Source organism: Mauremys reevesii, linkage group 2 (genome assembly GCF_016161935.1).
Source record: "Mauremys reevesii isolate NIE-2019 linkage group 2, ASM1616193v1, whole genome shotgun sequence".
NCBI classification, from domain to species: Eukaryota; Metazoa; Chordata; order Testudines; family Geoemydidae; genus Mauremys; species Mauremys reevesii.
The window spans coordinates 65,157,259-65,177,614 of NC_052624.1; the positions used below are offsets into that span (position 1 = coordinate 65,157,259).

The 20,356-nt window shown below is 41.4% G+C and overlaps 1 protein-coding gene across 5 annotated transcripts in view; it reads left to right on the forward strand.

Annotated features, from left to right (window-relative positions):
- Positions 1-20,356, forward strand: part of WIPF3 (WAS/WASL interacting protein family member 3) — a 57,081-nt gene that overhangs the window by 4,188 nt on the left and 32,537 nt on the right. For 4 of the 5 annotated variants that reach the window (XR_005594945.1, XM_039526967.1, XM_039526966.1 and 1 more), the window contains exon 2: positions 15,341-15,497. Coding sequence is in view for 4 of the 5 variants with exons in the window: in XM_039526967.1 (XP_039382901.1) it covers positions 15,396-15,497 (102 nt within the window). In the remaining variant the exon portion in view is untranslated. Of the gene's footprint in view, positions 1-3,924; positions 3,945-15,340; positions 15,498-20,356 lie in introns of those variants that run through there. The other variant, XM_039526968.1, reaches the window with a different exon arrangement.

The following is a 20,356-nucleotide window of genomic DNA, read 5'->3' on the forward strand; positions in this document are numbered from 1 at the left end:
GCACAACTGGTATGTCTCATTGTCTGTTACTGCATATATATTGTATTGTCATATAATGAAAGACCCCTGCTGGAATGTATCCTGATTTAAAGTTACTGCTAACTTTGAATTTTCTCACTCTTCTGCTAAAAAAGCTTATGTCTGTTATTACAATACTTATTTTTTTTTAATTTAAGATCTGTAATTCTTGTTAAAGATTAAAGAGAGACAATATAAGTAACTTATTTCAATAAGCACTTAAAATCAGCATTTATCTGAATGTCTCATCCTAAAAAAAAATAAAAAATTCACCTCTGGGCTGGGACTAAGCATAAGAATTTCTGCCTGAAGGTAGATATTTTAGAAAGTCAAACTACTGAAAATAGGGGCTTAAATTGAAAAAATGATATCTTAACAATAACTGTCTAATGAATAAGTGCATTCTAGCAAAAAACTCCAGAGCTTGATGATGTTTGTGCCGAACACAGAAAGATATCCACGTGGTTAAATACTGAATCCATTCCAGCATCAAACAGAATCAGGGATGTCTGCATTCAAAAGTAGTAGCACTGCCTATCAAACTGCTTTGTATGCTGGTAGTAATCTGTTCGAGGCTTGAAAGTGAAATAATCTTGTCTTCAAAAGATCTACATGTTTCATAGGCTCCTGTTTCTGTGGAGGTGTTGTCCCTGCAATTACTGACCAGGTTCACCTCTGCTTAGCTATTAAAACTAGATGAGAACAGGCATTAAGACTAGCAGAACCTTGCTTTTTCTCCCTCTAACTTCCATAATTTATTGTTTCTGGATGAACTTGAACATCTGCTCTATTATTATGTGAGCATATTAGACCATTTGTTTTAAAATGTCATAAATCACTGCACAGGTGAAAAGTTAGGGCATGTTACTGCTGCAGGAAAATTATTTTCTTGCGCAACAGAGCTCACAAAGTCCAAGCTCTTTAGAGAGTAAAACAACTTGTCATTTTTCAGAGATCAGTTTTGAATTAATCACTATGTTAACATGGCTATTAGAGCAACACCTGCATTACTCTGTCATTACCTGGTTCTTACATTATTGAAGAATCAAAGGATTATGTTATTTGTAAATTGCATTACTGTAAATTACTGTGAACATTTTCCTCTCTTTGGAAAATTGAGGAAGTCAGAAGTGGGAAATGGTTATACAGTTCTGAAACTCAGCTGATCCTAAACAGGGCTTCCTAGCTTTTCATCCACAAGTGGTATTTGGTCAGGATAGTGCAATGGCTGTCAGAGTTCATAACAGTGATGACTGATGGTATAAGCAGATCTATACTTGAAAACATTCAAAGTGCTTTGGTGAATGCTTAAATCAGTGAGAAAAGTATGTCCTATATATGCTCAGTACATAGTTTTGCAAACGTTCATAACTTTAGGCTGTAACCAAGTGCCTTCAAATGGACTCATTCACTATTAGATACATGTCAGCTTGAAAACTTTAAAGCAGCCATTGGAAAACTATTATGTGAAACAACTAAAGAATTTTCATGTAATGTGGAAAACATTTTTCCCATGCTTTGATAACACAAAAAACAGTTGAATGTATTTTCTTCAAACTTTCCAAAAATATCTACGTCTGGGCTAGCACCAAACATGAGGAGCCTGATTCTCCATTGCTTGACGCATTATGTTGCCTCTTAGCTCTGTGCATAATGGATGTAAAATGCTTTTGGATCAGCATGGTAGCACTTTGTACCCTCTCTACATAGGGGTAAGTGATGATATAAGGTGCAAGGCGTGGAAAATCAACCCCCAAAAATTTGCAAGATACAATTCTCTGAAATTTATAAGGAAATATAATAGCAATTTCCATGATAAACTCCTAGCTCAGTGTTGACACTGACACTTTGAATGATCAAGAAAGCTGCCAATTGTGTCTGTTTTGCTACTTAAATATAATGAAATATCCGTCATTTACATTCCTGGCAATTGTATGGTAAATTAGGGAGAACTAGAATTACAATGTATGCTTGGTTCCTATAGCTGTCTGAAAGCACACACTTCCTACTAGGTTAATACAATGAATTAATTTACTGAGATAGATCTATTTAAGCAGATACTATTTCATAAATTATAAGCATGATATCATGACTCTTGAACCACTTGTTAACTGTATCACATTTTACCTTTGTTATACAATCACAGACAGGACTGCAGCATATGGCACTAGATCATAATGTGTTTGGACCTTTGTTTCTTTGCTTATTCCCTTGTTAAAAGGCACTGAAGATATGTTGCCTTCTTTACTAGCACAGTATTATGCAATGAAAAGTGTACATACTCTGACACTCCTTGCTGTGTATAAAATAGTACTGGCTGCTGTTAGACTTTTTGCCCCAAACAGTTACACTTTTAAAATGCACTTGGGAAGACTCTTTTTCTTTTCTTCCCTATATAAAATCTGTGTGCCTGTTAAAGTCATCATGCAAATATACAAGGAAAATAGGATTGGCACAGGAGGTTGGTGTGGGGTTGGGGGGTTCTGTATCAGGAGAACAAAGGATTTCTTTGGCAACTTAATTCCAAAGAGAATACTGGCTTCTCTTGGGGTTATTTTGAGTAATCCCAAAAGCATTTGTCAAATTGTAGTTGGAATTTGATCAGGAAGTTGCTTACTATTACTATGAAAACATTTCCATATGTTAGTTTACAAATCAGTCTTTTAAAAATAAATTACCTTATATTCTAGGGCCCTGAGCCTGCCAACAGTTTTGCACATGCTTAGTTCTATTCCTGGGTAGTTCCACTCATTTCAATGAAACTATTCATACTATATCTGTAATTAAGTTAAGCACGTGGGTGTTTGCAGAATCAGGTCCTAAAGGACTGATCCAGTTCCCATTGAAGTCAATGGGAAGATTGATACTACCTTCAATAAAAGACGAATCATTTCTTAAATTAGTATGTTAATGTTGGGGAGATTGTCATTGTTTGTTTGTTTGATACAGCAATATGAGTGGCAGAAATATGGCCCAATGAGAAATCTCATGCTGCTTGCAAGGTAGAAGTAGAATGTTCTTATTAGTGGACTTTTTTTATATCTCCTTCTGCTTCCATTGTGTGTGTTGCCATGCTGAATCTGCTGCAGTTGTCACCTGCAGTCACTCCACATACAGCTTGTCTTCCTTTACTGCAGGTGCCTCTATCATTCTAGGTAAACTGCTTCAGTGTAGCTCACCTGTGCATCAGAGAGCAGGAACTAGATAGGGAGAGTGATCGTAACAATGTTCGTAACAAAGGAGGAGACAGATGGTGAAGGGTAAAGGAGGATATTAAAAAAACTGGAGAGAAGAGGGAACAGACAACTGGAGGAGAGAAGAGGAGGGCTAAAAACTTAAGTAGAAGATTTAAAAAAAACCAACAAAAAACAGAATCGATCCTGCCAGTCTCAGACAGGAGATAATGGCTATTCTGGGGATGGAGCTGATACTGGAATTAGGAAGTTGATCAAGTGATCAACTTCTCTAGAGAAAAAAAACTGCACAAAAACCCAATTCCGGAACAATTCCTAATAAATAGGTCTCTCTCCTAGCCTTGCCCTTGGATATCTCCAATACTGGCAATTTCATACCATTTTCCATTGACAATGATTCTTGAATTTTATTTGATAACAGGGAAATTATATTACCATGTATACTCGTTCATAAGCCGAATTTTTTTAGTAAAAAAGGGAAGCACTAGAGAAGGGGGTCAACTTATGAATGGGTATAGACAGGGAGAGGTGGGACACAGCCCCTCCCCCAACAGAGGGAGCAAGGAGAGGCAGCAGAGCCAGAAGGGAAGAGGTGGGGCCAGAGTCTCTCCCCTTCTGGCCACGCTGCTCTTCCCCTCCCTGCCTCCGAAGCAGAGCAGGCTGTGGCCACCCAGCCAAGCCCACCGGAGCACGCTGCGGCTGCGCCACCTGGTCTGGCCCGCCCCAGATAAGGTGGGAATGGAAAGGATGGGGAGAGTGTGGGGGTCCTGGGCTAGGGGTGGGGTCATGTGGGGGGTGGTCGCAGGAGTTACTCCCCTGACCCCCAGCTTCTCCCCCCCCAAAAAAATTTCCCCACCAGTTGCAGGTCCTGGCCCATCAGGATAAGCAGCTGGTGCGCCAGGACACTTTGTTTACTTAGGTTTACCTCCATGCCTGCAGACGCTCGAGGTAAACAAACCATCTCGGCCCACCAGCGGTTTATCCTCATGGCCCGGGAGCCAAAGTTTGCTGACCCCTGAATTATAGGGTCGGCTTATGAACGGGTCATAAACATTTTCCATTTTTACTTTATCTACCTTGGGGGGTGTCGGCTTATAAACGAACCATCTTATGATCGAGTATATATGGTAAATATTTAAGATTATTATAACACTACTGGCCTCTCTTTGACTAGTGAAGATAATTGATCCCTGTATCTTTGTAATATCCATGTATCCATGTATGTGTTTATAGAGTCTTACTGTGTTTTCCAACAGCTCTCTTCTGCGGTATGAATGTGTTAAAATCTGCACACAGTTGAATCTGAAAGCCTTAAACAGAAATCAAAGTGCACAATTCTTAATCTGGTAAAATTCCCATTGGTTTAGATGGGCGCTTTGCCACTATCAGGAACTCAGAACTAGGTATACAAGTAAAAATACTTAGCCTCTCCTGATCCCTGACATTAATTCATTAGAGAAATAACAGCCACAAACTACCTTGAAATTACTTCTTGCACACACTGGATGAAATCATGACTCTATATAAATCAATGGGAGTTTTGCCATTGAATTCAGTAGAGGCAGGATTTCACCTGTGGTCTTTAAGTTGGTTGATTCAATACATAGGTCACTATATTTTAATTGAGTTTTTATAATTGTTAGCTACAACATTTTGAGAGCAGTGAAAACTTTGCTTTGTGCTGTTCAAATATTTGTCAATATCCATAGCCAAACTGTGCTATATTAGAAATGGGCAAACCAGTTAGGATAAAATAGAGAATGGCCCAAACCTCTGTTAGGAACTCCAAGTAAAGCGAAACCAAACCTTGCTCTCAAGAAAGTTTTATGATTCTAGCCAGGACTGGTAATGCTGAAATACCACAAGAGAGGCTACACTGAAAAGTGTTTCTCCCCTGGAAGTAACTGCCAGAAATCTCATGAAGTTTTCAGCCCAATTTTACTAACCCAGAAAGTTTGAATAGTTTTTATGAAAAGCAGTTGGATAAGCTTCCAAATATTTGAGTCAAGCCAAGCAACCACTCTCCATAGGGTTACTTATCTCTGATCTTTTAAGTAATAAAAAAATCCACCCAATATGGTGGCAATATGCATACATTTATTAAATAACTTAGATTTGTATAGCACCTTTTATCTACAAGTACTAACACACTTGCCCTCCTGTAATGAACACATATACTGGAATCATCACTTCTTCCATCAATGGACAGCAGCCACTTTTAGGGTGGAATGTAGCAATTGTTTAACAGTGTTCAGCCCAACAGTTTAAGAAAGGAAGTGAAGAATATTATGTCCAGTTGACCTGGATATTATGTAATGACCTCTAATGGAATTTGCTCAGGAACCTAGGACTAACACCCATACTCTTGCAAATAGACATGAGGATGAAATCCTAGCCCCATTGAAACCAATGGCAAAACTCCCATTGATTTCAATTGGGTCTGGATTTCACCTAAGGCTTTAATGTCCACAAGTGGTCAGGCCCTCCATTGTACTAATTTAAAAGGTGGTACTCCAGTAACAGACAGTATCCCCAACACAATGTTGAGGCATAAGATTAGTATTGAATCAGAGAGAAGAGTGCTTCCCACTGAATTGCCAGCACTACCTTCTGCAGCACCTTGAGTTTTGGGGTATGCCCTTAGCTGGTGAAATCTCAACCTGAGCTGTCATGCCTGCATTTCCAAGAGAAACAAAATGAATCAGGATGAAATACTTTCAGATTTCAATCATAACTAGCTTGGAAGGGGGAAATGTAGAATGGGTTAGGCAGAGATTTAGTGAATCATCTTGCACCTTTGCGATTTTAAGTTCACAACTAGTGCCACCTAGCTCAGATCATATTTTAAAACCTAGATTCACCATCTTTGCCATGTATTGCACAGCATAAAGGCAAGATTATGAATACTACCTTGCTTTTGGCTAAAAGACCAACTATTTAATTGGAAACCGGAACATCCTTCCATTGAAGGAACTGATTACTCAGCTTGCTGGGATTGTTCCTGTGGGAACAGTTCTATGTTCAAGAAAAGGACCAAACAATCCAACTTTGCCAGAAACATGGTCCCCATTTTAATTTTTCCTGAGGTGCAGAACTGGAGAATAGCAACACTGCTGTTTCTGGAAAGACAGCAAGTCTTGAAAATGTGACTTGAGAGGGTGTGCAAAAGACTTTGTGCATGCTGCAAATCAAAACCAAACCAAAACACAACAACAAAGAAGCTAAACAAAACACCCCACCTTTTTTTGGATTAAAGAACTCAAGCCCTGCCCTTACTGAAACACCTGATTGATAGAAAAGTAGACAATGACCTTGAACTTCCATTAAGCCACTCTTTCTTTATTTAACGCAAGCCAATGATTGACTTTGCTAGTGATTATGCATCAAAATCAATGTTGTGTTTGTTTAGCTCTTAAATGATAAGATGTCTCTCTCTGAGTGGTTGACTTAGTCCAAATGTTATTCAAAGAAAATTCCTTGTGTGGGTTCTTCCCTTCTACAAATGAATGCATTCACTTCTTTATGTCAGACTGAGGCACTTTAACGTGTGGTTCTCATCACTGTAATCTTAATGCACTTCTTAATTATTTTTTTCCGTTTCTAGTTTAAAGCTAGAAGGCCAAATTCTGTTCTTCTGCACTAGTGCAAATCCATTGAAGTCAGTAGACTTGACTCTCAGCCATGGTCATAGGGAGTGTAAATGGCAGCAGCTTTCTGCACCAACAGAGAAAGCTGTGACTCAAAATGGAGTCGAGAAGTGGATGAGAAGCTGGATATGAGTCAGCAGTGTGCCCTTCTTGCCAAGAAGGCTAACGGCATATTGGGCTGCATTAGTAGGAGCATTGCGAGCAGATCGAGGGAAGTGATTATTCCACTCTATTTGGCACTGGTGAGGCCACATCTGGAGAATTGTGTCCAGTTTTGGGCCCCCCACTACAGAAAGAATGTGAACACATTGGAGAGAGTCCAGCGGAGAGCAGTGAAAATGATCAGGGGGCTGGGGCACATGACTTATGAGGACAGGCTGAGGGAACTGGGCTTATTTAGTCTGTAGAAGAGAAGAGTGAGGGGGGATTTGATAGCAGCCTTCAACTACTTGAAGGGGGGTTCCAAAGAGGATGGAGCTTGGCTGTTCTCAGTGGTGGCAGATGACAGAACAAGGAGCAATGGTCTCAAGTTGCAGTGTGGGAGGTCTAGGCTGGATATTAGGAAACACTATTTCACTAGGAGGGTGGTGAAGCACAGGAATGGGTTACCTAGGGAGGTGGTGGAATCTCCATCCTTATAAGTTTTTCAGGCCTGGCTTGACAAAGCCCTGGCTAGGATGATTTAGTTGGGGTTGGTCCTGCTTTGAGCAGGGGGTTGGACTAGATGACCTCTGGAGGTCTCTTCCAACCCTAGTCTTCTGTGATTCTATGAGTCATGCCCAGGGGAGAGTAGCTGGCATTTGCAATGTCATCCTGGAATGGGGCTCCAGCAGGGAAGGGCTGCTTTGATTAGCAGCCTGGGCTCCACTGGAAACCTGCTGGAGAAGTATGGAGTCAGATCATCCTCTAGGTCAGGGTTTCTCAAACTTCATTGCACCGCGACCCTCTTCTGACAACAAAAATTACTACAAGACCCCAGGAAGGGGGACCGAAGCCTGAGTCCACCTGCCCTAGGGGCCGCTAAAGCTTGAGGGCTTCAGTCCTGTGTGGTGGGACTTGGACTTAGGCTTCAGCCCCAGGCCCATCAAGTTCAACAACAGCCCTGGTGACCCCATTAAAACAGGGTTGCGACCCACTTTGGAGTCCCAACCCACAGTTTGAGAACTGCTGCTCTAGGTGCTAATATTATATACCTTCCCAGGTCAGTGCTGCCCTTTTCTGTGGCAGTGTTGCCTGGTTGTTAGCTTCCTGGTGGAATAGGAGTTGCAGTGGATTTTCCACTGCCAGGGGCCCCACACTAGATTTTATGCTGGCAGAAACCCATGCAGCCTTTGGGTGGATCAAGCCCAGAGTAGATATTCCATATGTAAGTTGATGTAACTAAGAGCAGAATTTGGTCAGGACAGCTTGCTTAATTACATAAAAGTATTTTCTACCAAGGCACTGATCCTGCAAGCAAAAGTCTAATTGATTTCAATAGGAATTTTGTGGGGATACCAGCAGGAGGAACAGGCTCTGGTTTTCTGTACATTCTGTTAAGAAAGAATGGGCCATAGTCTGCTGTCAGTTACAGTCGTGTAAATCCCAGAATAATTTTAACTGAGAGCAGGATTTACTGCAGTAATTCTAAATAGTCTAAAGAACTGTACATTTAAAAATTAAATTGGCATCATTACAACTTAATGAAAGGCAAGACTTTTGTTTATCAGACTGTGAATAAAGATGTGGAGCTCTTAATATGTATATTAGAAAAGGTACATCAGTCTGTGGCACTTTGTACTTCTGTTGAGCTGCATATCACTATTAAACTCTTAGGACTTTCTTTGTACCTCTGCATTTAGTCTCTAGGACTCTTAATATCCACAGAGACTGGCTCCTATTTTATGTTCAGGGTAATCTCTTACAGCGAGGAGAGAGTCTGTGTGCTCTTTACTTTTGTTCTTATTTCAATTTTAACAAGTCATTCAGACCGAAAGTGTCAGTTTGCTCTTTGTGTATGAGGAAACATAACATCTGGTGCTTAAAAATTACATGGTTTGGTTTCTGTTGGAATTAAAATTCCAAATGACTAATTCTGAACATAGAAGCCTATTCCAAAGTATTTCTAATTGTGGTTTAAGTATTGCAGAAACATTAATCTTGCTATGTAATGTATATACACTTTTCTCTGTTTTTGTCTATTTTACTTGTGTGTGTCTATTGTGTTGTCTTTGTAACATTTGTGGTGCACCTGTACCAGCAATTTCAGCTGTTCTTTAGTGTTTGACAGGAGCAAGTGGTGGACACAATGAATCATATTGTCTGTTTTTCAGACCATGAAAGATGCTTCATAAGGCAGATTCTCCAATGTATATTTATTTTTATAATTCTTGTACTTTTCCCATGATCTAAAGATTTTGGTTTGACTGAATATTTTAAAGAGTAGAACTCAGGGCAATATTTTTAAATTATACTTAAATATTATTTCTGCCATCTAAAACTGATTTTGAAAACTAGGAGCACAGTTAATGGTTTGCCTTTTTTCTTCTTCTGTTAATCAACAAATTATATGTACATATCACCCATCATGCCTTTCTATGTATTTGTAGAGTAACTGACACATTTCCCAAGCTACCCTGGCCCCTGAAAATGTCAATTACAAAACATTTTTTTAAAAGAATTGCACAGAAATTGACTTGTGTAACACAGTCAAAGTGTATGGATGCTGTACAACTATTTCTCCGTAATACAGTCAGACTAAATGAAGAGATCTGACTTTTCATACTGTCTTCATTGTTATACCATAGTGTGAAAATCTGATGCCTGTAGGAGTAGAACTCTGCTTCTGAAAAGGGAATTTTGTGCTGCATAAGCGAAGGCATTTTACCTTGGTGCAAGGAGGTAATAGTTCCTCTTTGTACATTTGGTGCAATTGCATCTGAAATGTTCCAGGCATCCCATTACCAGAAAGATATTGACAGACTGGATAGATTTCAAAAATGTTCAAAGACTGGTGGACTGACTTATGAGGAAAGATTAAAACAGCTAAACAAATATATCTAGGCTAAATTATGTGTGCCTGTGAGGTCATAATTCTACAAATATTTCACAGGTGCAGATGCCAAGGAGGTTAAATAATTCTATTTAGCCTGGGACAAGAAGGTATAACTAGGAGCAATGGGATCAAATTAAGAAAGGCCAAAATTAGGCTGAATATCCAAAAACCTTCCTAACAGTGAGAGCTATTAGATTATGAAACAGTTTCCCAAGGGATGTAATACAAGCCTTGTTATTTGGGACACTTAAAATTAGACTGCACAAAGTACTAAGAAATGTACAACCTTGCTTTGGCGGGGAGATGAACTAGAAAACATAGTAGCTCTTTTCAGTCTTTAAATTCTGTGACTTCAGGGTCTGATCCTGCACCATCAAAGTCAAAGTTTTGCCATTGACTTCAGCAGTACTGGGATCGAGCCCTCTCTGCCCATACTAACTATGGCCACCCTGCTTCTCCCTTTCTCCCCTTGCCCCCACAAACTGCCAGCCTGTTATCTCAAATGCTAAATTTCTCACCCCTTTTGTTCCTTATTCCCAGGGAAAGCTCAGCCCTCTCCAACTCCAATTAAAAAAACCTAATTGCATACATACGCTGTAAAACTACCTTTCCTAGCCCTCCCTGGCACTCCCAGATTGAGTAACAATATTGGCAATGGGGGAAGGGAGACATAACTCTAGGACATTTACCTTTTAAATAACTTTGAAAGGGAAAAATAAATCTGTTTGAGGAAAAGAGATGGATGGATCGGGGGGAGGAGTTGTACAAATATACAATGAACGTTTTTTAAAATGCTATAGAGAGAGCAGAAGCAGCAGAGGGTTAGAGGGTGGAGAGAAAGAGAGAGAGCACATTATTGATGATACCTTGAAGGGCTTCCCTCTTAACCTTGTATTAACAGTCTACTAGGCACATTTCCTTTTTAGATTCAGAGTTTATTTAACCTGCAATGTGGGTATTTGGAGGGTACCACTTGGTAACAGTTATTGTCTGAAGACACAATCTTTGTTTTAACAGATAGTGGGGCATGGGTGGGAAGTTGAGTGCAGTGTAATCTTTAACCAAGGAATCAAGCTAGCAAATGTGTAAGTGAAAGTATGAAAGATTTTATTGCTTTGTACCAAGAGAACCTGGTGTACTAACCACATATCAATGACATAAGTAGAGAAGAGGTTCAGTTACTGATACATAACTATCCTATTCACTAACATTTGCAGATCATACAGTAATGGGCCTCTATCTTTAGAGCCTGATTTTCATTATAGGAATTCATCTCTGTTTCCACTGGAGTGTGCACACTTTTTTGTATGTACACATTTCCCTAGCACTAACCCAACTGTGTGTAAATAACAAAGCCTGCGCCTCTGCAGTCAAGTTGGAAAAATTGAAATTTTACATGCAAAACCCATTGCCTCTGCACAGACCTGTCAGAACTTGTCTGCTGCACATGCTAATCATTGTGCTGGAGATAGGTGAGAATCAGTGGACATGAAGGGGGCTGACGAGGTGATGTCAGCTAGGGATTCTGAGCCTGAAGGTGGAGGCTGGAAAGGGTGGGGCTCATGAGGGGGTGTAGGAAAGCCAGCTGATAAGCTTTTTAAAGGTCAAGCTTGGAAATAATGAACTCTGATTTACATTTCCTTCTCCTACCTGTCAGCCCCTCCGGGTTCCTTCTCCTACCTGTCAGCCCCTCCGGGGTATGCTTTACCTCCCTGCCATGCATGTGTTCTATAGCCCCCCACCCCCCAAAAAAAAAGTTTGTTTTTTTTTTCACTCAGAATATTTTTCCAAACCCAATTCATATTGAAAATTAAAGTCCAGTGTTGCAGAGTAAAAAAAAAAAAAAACGAAACAGAAACACTATCAGTAGATAAGACTCATTGCCCTTATGGGCATGCTTTTGAATGGCTTGATTGAGGAAAGGAGACATTACTATAGTAATGACTTTTTGTACCTGAGAATAATGGGGGTGGGATAGTAGAGGTGCTGCTTTCCCCAGACAACTAGCTGAGATATGATAAAAGAGGTTGCAACTAACCACACTTCATTGTGTCACTGAGTGCTATGGCCCACCAGTCCCCATTGGCAGTGTGCTCTGTGTCCCATGAGCTGGGAGGTAAATGAATCAGATGCTCTAGATTCTAGCCCTTGGTTTGTGTCCAATGATCACTTGCCCACTCCTAGCTTTAAAAGAAAAAGGTACTTTGCAAGGTCTGGCAGAAAGAAAATGTGCTGATATTCTAGGCATATTCTTTAAACAGGTATCATAAAAGAGAATAACTTGACTCCTAGGGCAGTCCAGTAGGAGGGGTATAAGGCTATTCTGGCTTTGTATGTGGGCTAACAGACAATTCAGTGCAGGCCTGTAGATCCACTGGCCAGAGATCAGTCCTGTCCTCTCTGGTTTCATTGGGGGCCCCTCCGGATTGTTCTCCTGTCATTCAGACATGTGCCTGTGTCTCACCTGCTACTACTTTTTGGCTGTTCGCCCCTTACTCTGCTGCTGCAGGCCTCCTGCCACCAACAGTCTGCTTCCAGGCTTAGCTTTCAGCTTTTGGGGCCTGACCTTCCCTCCCCAGCCAGCTGGGCTGCCACCACTTGCCTGCTGTTCACACTTACCTACAGCCCAATGGCTCTCTCCCTGTTTGCTCAGGCTCTGTGTGTCACCTCTTTGTCCACTTCACTTAGCATCATGGAGCCCTCTGCTGGCTGGATGCTGAAATGAGTCTCTACTGTTACTAGCATGATCTGTGGTCAATGTTTTTCTTCCAGCTCATGCTGGAAGGGATGGACTCGGAGGTGCCACTACTGAGTCAGCATGGTCACTACAATACTGAAGAAAGACATTATTTAATCTAAAACCCTCTTGCCAATTTAAAAAAAAAGATTGGCTGGATCCTCTGGTCCTGATGCTGAGGCTGTGTCCCATCTCTCATTGATTCACTCTGTCATGGTATTTATTGCTTTTCTTTAGTAACATAAACTTGGGCATTGTAATGTCTACTGTTTTGCCAGCTAGAAGGCATAATAACAGATGAATTGCTAATATTGTGAGTTTAAATATCTGACAGCAGAGCTTTTAGAATTGTCCTAAAGGTAATGTGATGCCAAACTGAATAATTTGGTCTTTCCTTGGATGGCTCAGTGACCCATGAACCCTTCAGTGCCAGCTGGCAAGGGGGTTACAGGAATGTCCGGATCCTGGTATGTACATTCTGGTTCACGAAAGAATGTCAGGTGAAGTCTTAAATGAAAGCCAGGTCACATTGGTCATTAATATCATTGTGAAATGTATGTACAGATGCTATGTAAGGAGTTATGTATGTATATTGGAAATATGTTCTAAAGTCTGTATCAGGGCAGAGATAACAAACAGGTTTTCTGTCAGACAAAAGATATTTGTTCATCTGTCTCTGTTTGCATGTAAATTAAGCATTGTAAGCTAACACAATGGAAGCTCCATTTACATATGAAGTCAATGGGGTGAGGATGTGAAATAAACAGGGAGGCAGCACACCAGAGAATAAGCCACGTGTGGGGGGCGGGAGGGGGTGTCTGGCTATCATGAGTCTGGGTACTTTGGGGGATATAAGGAGAAGCAGGGGCGGCTCCAGGCCCCGGCATGCCAAGCGTGTGCTTGGGGCGGCAAGCCGTGGGGGGAACTCTGCTGGCGCCGCGAGGGTGGCAGGCAGGCTGCCTTCTGCGGTTTGCCTGCGGAGGGTCCGCCGAAGCCGCGGGACCAGCAGACCCTCCTCAGACAAACCGCCGGAGGCAACCTGCTTGCCGTGCTTGGGGCGGCAAAATCCCTAGAGCCGCCCATGAGGAGAAGGCAAGGAAAACACCCCTTTATCCTGCACCTAGGAAGTAATTGAGCAGTGCAACTACATTCATGAAAATGGGATCACAACCAGCCTTGGTTGAAATTCTGAAAAGGACTTTTGAGGTGCGAGAAACTTTTGTAGACAGAAGGTTAGCCTGATAGTTGTAGTGTCTAGAAAGCATGTTATGATTTTCTTTTATATGTAACCTTTTGATTCCATTATCCTTACTCACTATCTCTTCACTCTTTGATAGTAAACTTATTGTTGTTTTCACTGTAAATATATCTCAATGCCGTGGTACTATATAAGGAGCTGATCCTGAGATGAATCATATAGGCTCGTGTGTACAATGTTCCCTTGGGGATAGCTGGTCTGGTATTTCTGTGAGAGTTCAGTGGAGAAGGGGCTGGATGCTACAGGGCAGTGCTTCCAAGGGGGTTGGGGACTGAGGTGCACTTATTAAACTGAAAAGCAAAGGAAGGGCTAGCATTCCCAGAGGAGAGTGCTTGAATGGATAACAGGCTGGTAGAGTCAGGGAGCTGACACCCACATAAGCACAAGCAAGTTTCTTTCATGCTGGAGGCAAGATGGTAACAAGGTGGCTCTCAGTCATGGGCACTCTGAGAACCATCTTAGCCATCACTCAACTAAATCCAGCTAGGAATTTTAGGACACACCGATCCATTCTTCTTAGCAAATGATAGGAAAAATCTGGCACTAGTTCACTGATGCTCATGAAATACAACTATGGAGAGCGCCATACTTTAATAAAAAAAAAAAAAAAAAAAAAGAAACCTAGACCCATGAACCAATCACCCAAAACCATAATACTAAGACTTGACCTGTATAACATCTTTAAATTCTGTATTTATTTTAAATCTCAGCAGTCTACCTCAGAGTTAAATTACTAAAAATAATTTATTTTAAAATTATTTCCCCAATCTTTGCAGTCCTCCAGAATCTGCAGTTCCCTATCTGTAAATAATTACCCTCATCCTTTTATTGGAAAATCAAAAATCCTTATTTTTTCTTGATTTGGTATATTACTAAAAAAGTTGGAAAATAAATTGAAAATTAAAAAATGACAGTGATGCTATACATATCTGACTAATACCTGAAATTTCTGGTGCTTGGAGTGCTGTTCTTTGGAAGTAGTAATGCACTTAATGAAACTCTATTCTGGAAAATTGTTTCTTTGTCTATTATTCAGTCATGTCTTTTTGGTATTGGACCCAATCCAAAAAAATCCTTACAAAGTTCTTTATCTATCTATAGAAATACAAAACTCTCCTTAAAATGGAGTTTCATCTGAATAAGGGCTTCAAGATTTGACTTATTGTAGTTTGTTCTTTTTTAGCATAATTGCATTTCAAGTTATGAGCTGGGTTAATCTAATAGCTGAAGTTGGACAGGTTGGCATCTGTACATTTAGAATTCATGGAAGCTGTCCAGCTATGTGAACTGGCTCTTTAGATGAATGTTATCTTCAGATATCTGTAATGAGGGCTGTTCATACTGTAGTACTAGAGGCTGTAGGGTACAAAAGTCTTCAGTCTGCTGAGAGCTAGCAGTTTGGCTGGGACTGTTCTTCTGTTTGCGGTATCTAATGACATTTCCCCCCCTCAGGATTTAGAGTTCAGCTGGAATCTTTCATAACGGAGTGAAGCTAGAAACTTGACAGATGCCTGTGCCGCCACCGCCTCCTCCCCCTCCGCCACCACCTCTCCCAGCTTCTGGAGGACCACCCCCAGCACCTCCACCATTGCTATCTTCATTACCTCTGGTAAGATCTGCTTTTCATTTTGATTAGTGTAGCAAGGTAAATGTCTTCAGATTATGTTTCACATTTATTTCAGATTATTGTGATAATAGCAGGGGCAAAGAACATAAGAACGGCCATACTGGGTCAGACCAAAGGTCCATCTAGCCCAGTATCCTGTCTACTGACAGTGGCCAATGCAAGGTACCCCAGAGGGAGTGAACCTAACAGGTAATGATCAAGTGATCTCTCTCTTCTGCCATCCATCTCCACCCTCTGACAAACAGAGGCTAGGGACACCATTCTTTATCCATCCTGGCTAATAACCATTAATGGATTTAACTTCTATGAATTTATCTAGTTCTCTTTTAAACCCTGTTATAGTCCTAGCCTTCACAGCCTCTTCAGGCAAGGAGTCTCACAGGTTGACTGTGTGCTGTGTGAAGGAAGAACTACTTCCTTTTATTTGTTTTAAACCTGCTGCCCATTAATTTCATGTGGTGGCCCCTAGTTCTTATATTATGAGAACAAGTAAATAACTTTTCCTTATTCACTTTCTCCACACCACTCATGATTTTATATACCTCTATCGTATCCCCCCTTAGTCTCTTTTTTTCCAAGCTGAAAAGTCCCAGCCTCTTTAATGTCTCCTCATATGGAACCCATTCCAAACCCCTAATCATTTTAGTTGCCCTTTTCTGAACTTTTTCTAATGCCAGTATATCTTTTTTGAGATGAGACGACCACATCTGTACGCAGTATTCAAGATGTGGGCGTACCATGGATTTATATAAGGGCAATAAGATATTCTCTGTCTTATTCTCTATGCCTGCAATGTATTTTGGATCAGGTGTTTGGAACAAAACTTAGGCCAGGGGTGTGTGTGTGTGTATGCGCACGTGTGCGCACACAAATTTAGCACTCATAAGTACTCCCCAAAACAGAGACAGCTTGATTTTAGTTTGAAAATGTGCACGTGGGAAGTGTTGATTTCTTCTTTCATTTCTAATAGTTTGTATTAAGGATTGTAGTGTTTTATCCTTAGGTGTTTTCCTTCCTGGGGATACACCACATGATGCTTTTATCATGTTCACAGGTACAGCTACTATATGTAACAGATCACCTGGTTGCATGTCACCAACCAGTGCATATGCCCTTGCAGTAAGCGGCTGATGCCTTGGCTGGAATTCCAAGTTCTTATTGTACTTTGGTTATGCTGATCCTTGGGGATGCTTCTTCAGGCCCTTTTCCGTGTGTTGCAATCACTTGTTTATGGGGTGTTTCAGCCTTGAAGTTATGACTGTAGAGAAAATAATGAATAGCCATATTCAAGACCAAGCATCTCTGATTTCCTTGTACACTTTCTCTGCCACGGCTATACTCCTTGCAGCACGCATTAGCTTTCTATCTTTGTAGAAATAAGTGCCCAACTCTTTTTAAAAAATAGAGCTTGATTTCTTTTATGCCTTCTAGTGCTGATATAAATACATACTTCAGACCCTTGAACTTCTCTTTCCTGCTCTGACATCCATGCCCATTTTGTGAAGGAGTCTATCAGTTTTATTTGATTATGTTCCAACTTTGTCCTCTCCTAGGGAGAAATTACCTTGAACCTTCTTTATTTGCCATTCCAAGTTTTAAGGAGTTCACAAACTGAATCATCCCGCAAAACTATCAAAAAAGTGCAAAGTGGTGAAGTGCAAGGAAGTGCTTGGGCTGAAAACATACAGGTGGAGGAATTCTGGTTTCTCTGGTTTAATTTTGATCTTCAGGCATATTGACTGGAGTTTTCACATCTGTGTTCCTGATGTTTTGTCTCACAAATCCAGTTAGACACCTAAATAAGTGGTCTGATTTTCAAAGCAGCTTAACTCCCGCAACTGCTATGGAAGTCAATAGAAGCTTCCCTTCTTTTAACGTTAGCCATCTGTATTTAGGCACCTAACTTTAGGCATCCAGTTTGAAAATTTTGGCCATGATATACAAAGGGACAGATCCTCAGCTGTGACCCAAGTGTAGGAGTCCCAAGTGTAGGAAGTGTGCATATGTGTGCAAAAGTGGCTTAAAGCTCAAAATTGCACTCCCGGATCCTGTTAGACTGTGCAGGGCCAGTTTCCCAGCACAGAGTTAGCGCTGTCGTCAGGCTATTTTACCTTACACCAGCTATAAATGGCCCCAGTGGCTGAGAACCCAGCCAAAGACCAGCACAACAAAGGGGTGTCCTGGCCATGCCACTTTTTCCTGGTATACCATCAACAGGAAGGGTTTGTGGGATAAGAGCCTCTAGATCAGTTCCATGTAAGTTCATTCCTGCACTGGGATGATCCTCTGACTGGTTATACTGGTTTTAGGGCCAGTTTACACTGGTGGCACAGTGGAAAGTGGCCACATCACACTTTAGAATCTGGCCCAAAACATCAACCACTTCAGTTACGAGGTCACCAATCTAGACTTCCTGTGGTAGTTGCAAATCCTTCTAGAAGACTGTGTAAGAGAGTCCCAACTAAATGTGTTGCTACTTGTCACACATGGCACTATATCTGTTGGGGAAAATGGAAATATCCCAGACATAAGGAGCTTTTAGAATATGCAGCAGCTGGCTTCAGTCAGTTCATACTCTGCCTCCAAAGGGGTTACGTTTTACCTTGAATTTTCTCTCCCTCTATTGCCAGAGAATGCTGACATCTTCCCATCATTTCATTTTAATGAATTACAAAATGTACTTCTAATTTATAAAGCATACTCAGTACATTACCCTGTCAGCTGGAATTTGGAAAATCTTCCAGCACAAGTGCATAATTTAAAGGGAGAAAATGGATCCTGCATAAAGAATTAGTAAGACAATTCTGCCAAATGTTACTCTCGTATAACAGTGAAAGGAATCTTCTCTGCTAAAGTTGAATCAGAGGGAAGACCATCTTTAAGAGGCCCTCAGTGTCCAGTTAGTTCTACAGAAGTAAAATGCTGACATAGGTCAAAGCCCTGTTGCAACTGTGGATCTGGCTAAAGGTGTTAATTGTGGAATCCATAACAAGTAGCTACAGACCCTAGATACTTTTTGCTAGGAAGATATTGTCTAGAATTTGGCATCTGTATCTTACAGCTGCTAAAACTGCCCAGCTGTTGCTACAGCTGCTGAATGTACTGCTGGAGAATGGAAATATAAAAATGATAGGCAGTAATATAAAAGTACAAAAGAAACAAACAAGCTTTGCCTAGTCAATGCACACAGTTGAGTCTACACACACACGTAAGTAAAGGGGTAATTTTTATACCGATTTAGTTAAACCAGCACAAGTTTTGTAGGTGGACAGACATAAGCCCGGTTTGAACTGGTACAAGAGTCTCCACACACAAGTGTTGCATCAATGTAATTAAAGTGATTTAAGTTAAACTGGTGCAATTTCAGTGTGTAGACAAGCCACAAGGGCTGCATTTAGTATTTAAATACCCTGCATTTTCAAGCGTGCAATTATATGGGATATGAAATTATATTATTTTTAAGAGTCCTGGATACTCCTACGTGGAGCTCTGCAGTTTTCATCTTTGCTGTCACTAAGGGGAGCTTGTCAGGTTGGCCTTCAGAATAAGGGGGAAAACCAATATGATGGATATTTTATGAAAAAAATTATCCTGAAAGATCTCGTATCTTCTGTGGGAGTTTATCTTCAGGGCCGGTGCAACCATTTAGGTGACCTAGATGGTCACCTAGGACGCTGGGATTTGGGGGGCGCCATTTTCTTCGGCAGTGACCACGGCAGCCAGATCTTTGGCCGCCCCAGTCGCCGCCGGCATTTAGGCAGAGGGAGCTGGGGCAGGGGAGTGCGGGGAGGGCCGCCTACAGCAAGTAAGCGGGGGGGCTGCATGCAGGGGAACTCCCCGCCCCAGCTCACTCCTGCCCCACCTCCTTCTCGAGCACGCCGTGGCTGCTTCACTTCTCCCGCCTCCCAGGCTTGCGGCACCTAAGCTGATTGGCGCCGCAAGCCTGGGAGGCAGGAGAAGTGAAGCAGCGACGGGGTGCTCGTGCTCGTAGCAGGGGTGAGCTGGGGCGGGGGGGTGCCCCAGGGGATAGCTGCAATAGGGGGGGCTCCTCAGGGCAGGGGTGGTGGGGGGCACAAGGTGGAAGTTTCGCCTAGGGCGCGAAACATCCTTGCATCAGCCCTGCTTATCTTAGTATTTTATCTAGAAGATAGAACAGCTTTTATCTGGTGATCACATAACACTTGTGAAATGTTGTTATGCAGGTGTGATCTGGCATCTAGCTTTGCTGCTAGTTAATTCAGGTGAACCTGCAGAGAGTGAGTTCTTGCACTTACAGAGATCAGATGACATTTGTTAAAGGAGAATCGGTCAATTACTTCCCACTTTGTTTTTTTCATTGTGACAGAACGAAGTAGCTGATTCAGGCCAGGTGAAGTCTAACAAGGGGAAAAGAAGGATGCTGAAGAATTAAGGGGGCAAAGAGTTGAGAATGGTAGAGTAGGAGAGTGTTGATCTAAGGAGAGTGGGGACAAAAAGAGATTGAACACAAGGAAAGAGAGTTAGAACAGAGAGGAGGACTGAGATGGAACTAAGTTTTAAGAAACAAAATGTAAGGAAAACAGCTGAAACAGAGCAGGGTTGTTGGGTTCAGTTTGGTGGAGTGTCTCATTTCTACTTCCCAGCAGTCTCCTTTCTTTTTTTTTTCTGTCTCCCTTTGGCTTTGCCATTGATGGATTGAGTTGCAGCCCTTCAGTTCATATCTGTCAGGCTTTTTTGACCCTTGTGCCACGCCTGCCTTATTATGTTCTTATTTGTGTGAGATGGTCAAGAAATACTTACATATGCAACGTGGTTAGAATAATCATGGATCAAAATCATGCTGCACCAATTTTATTAAATGT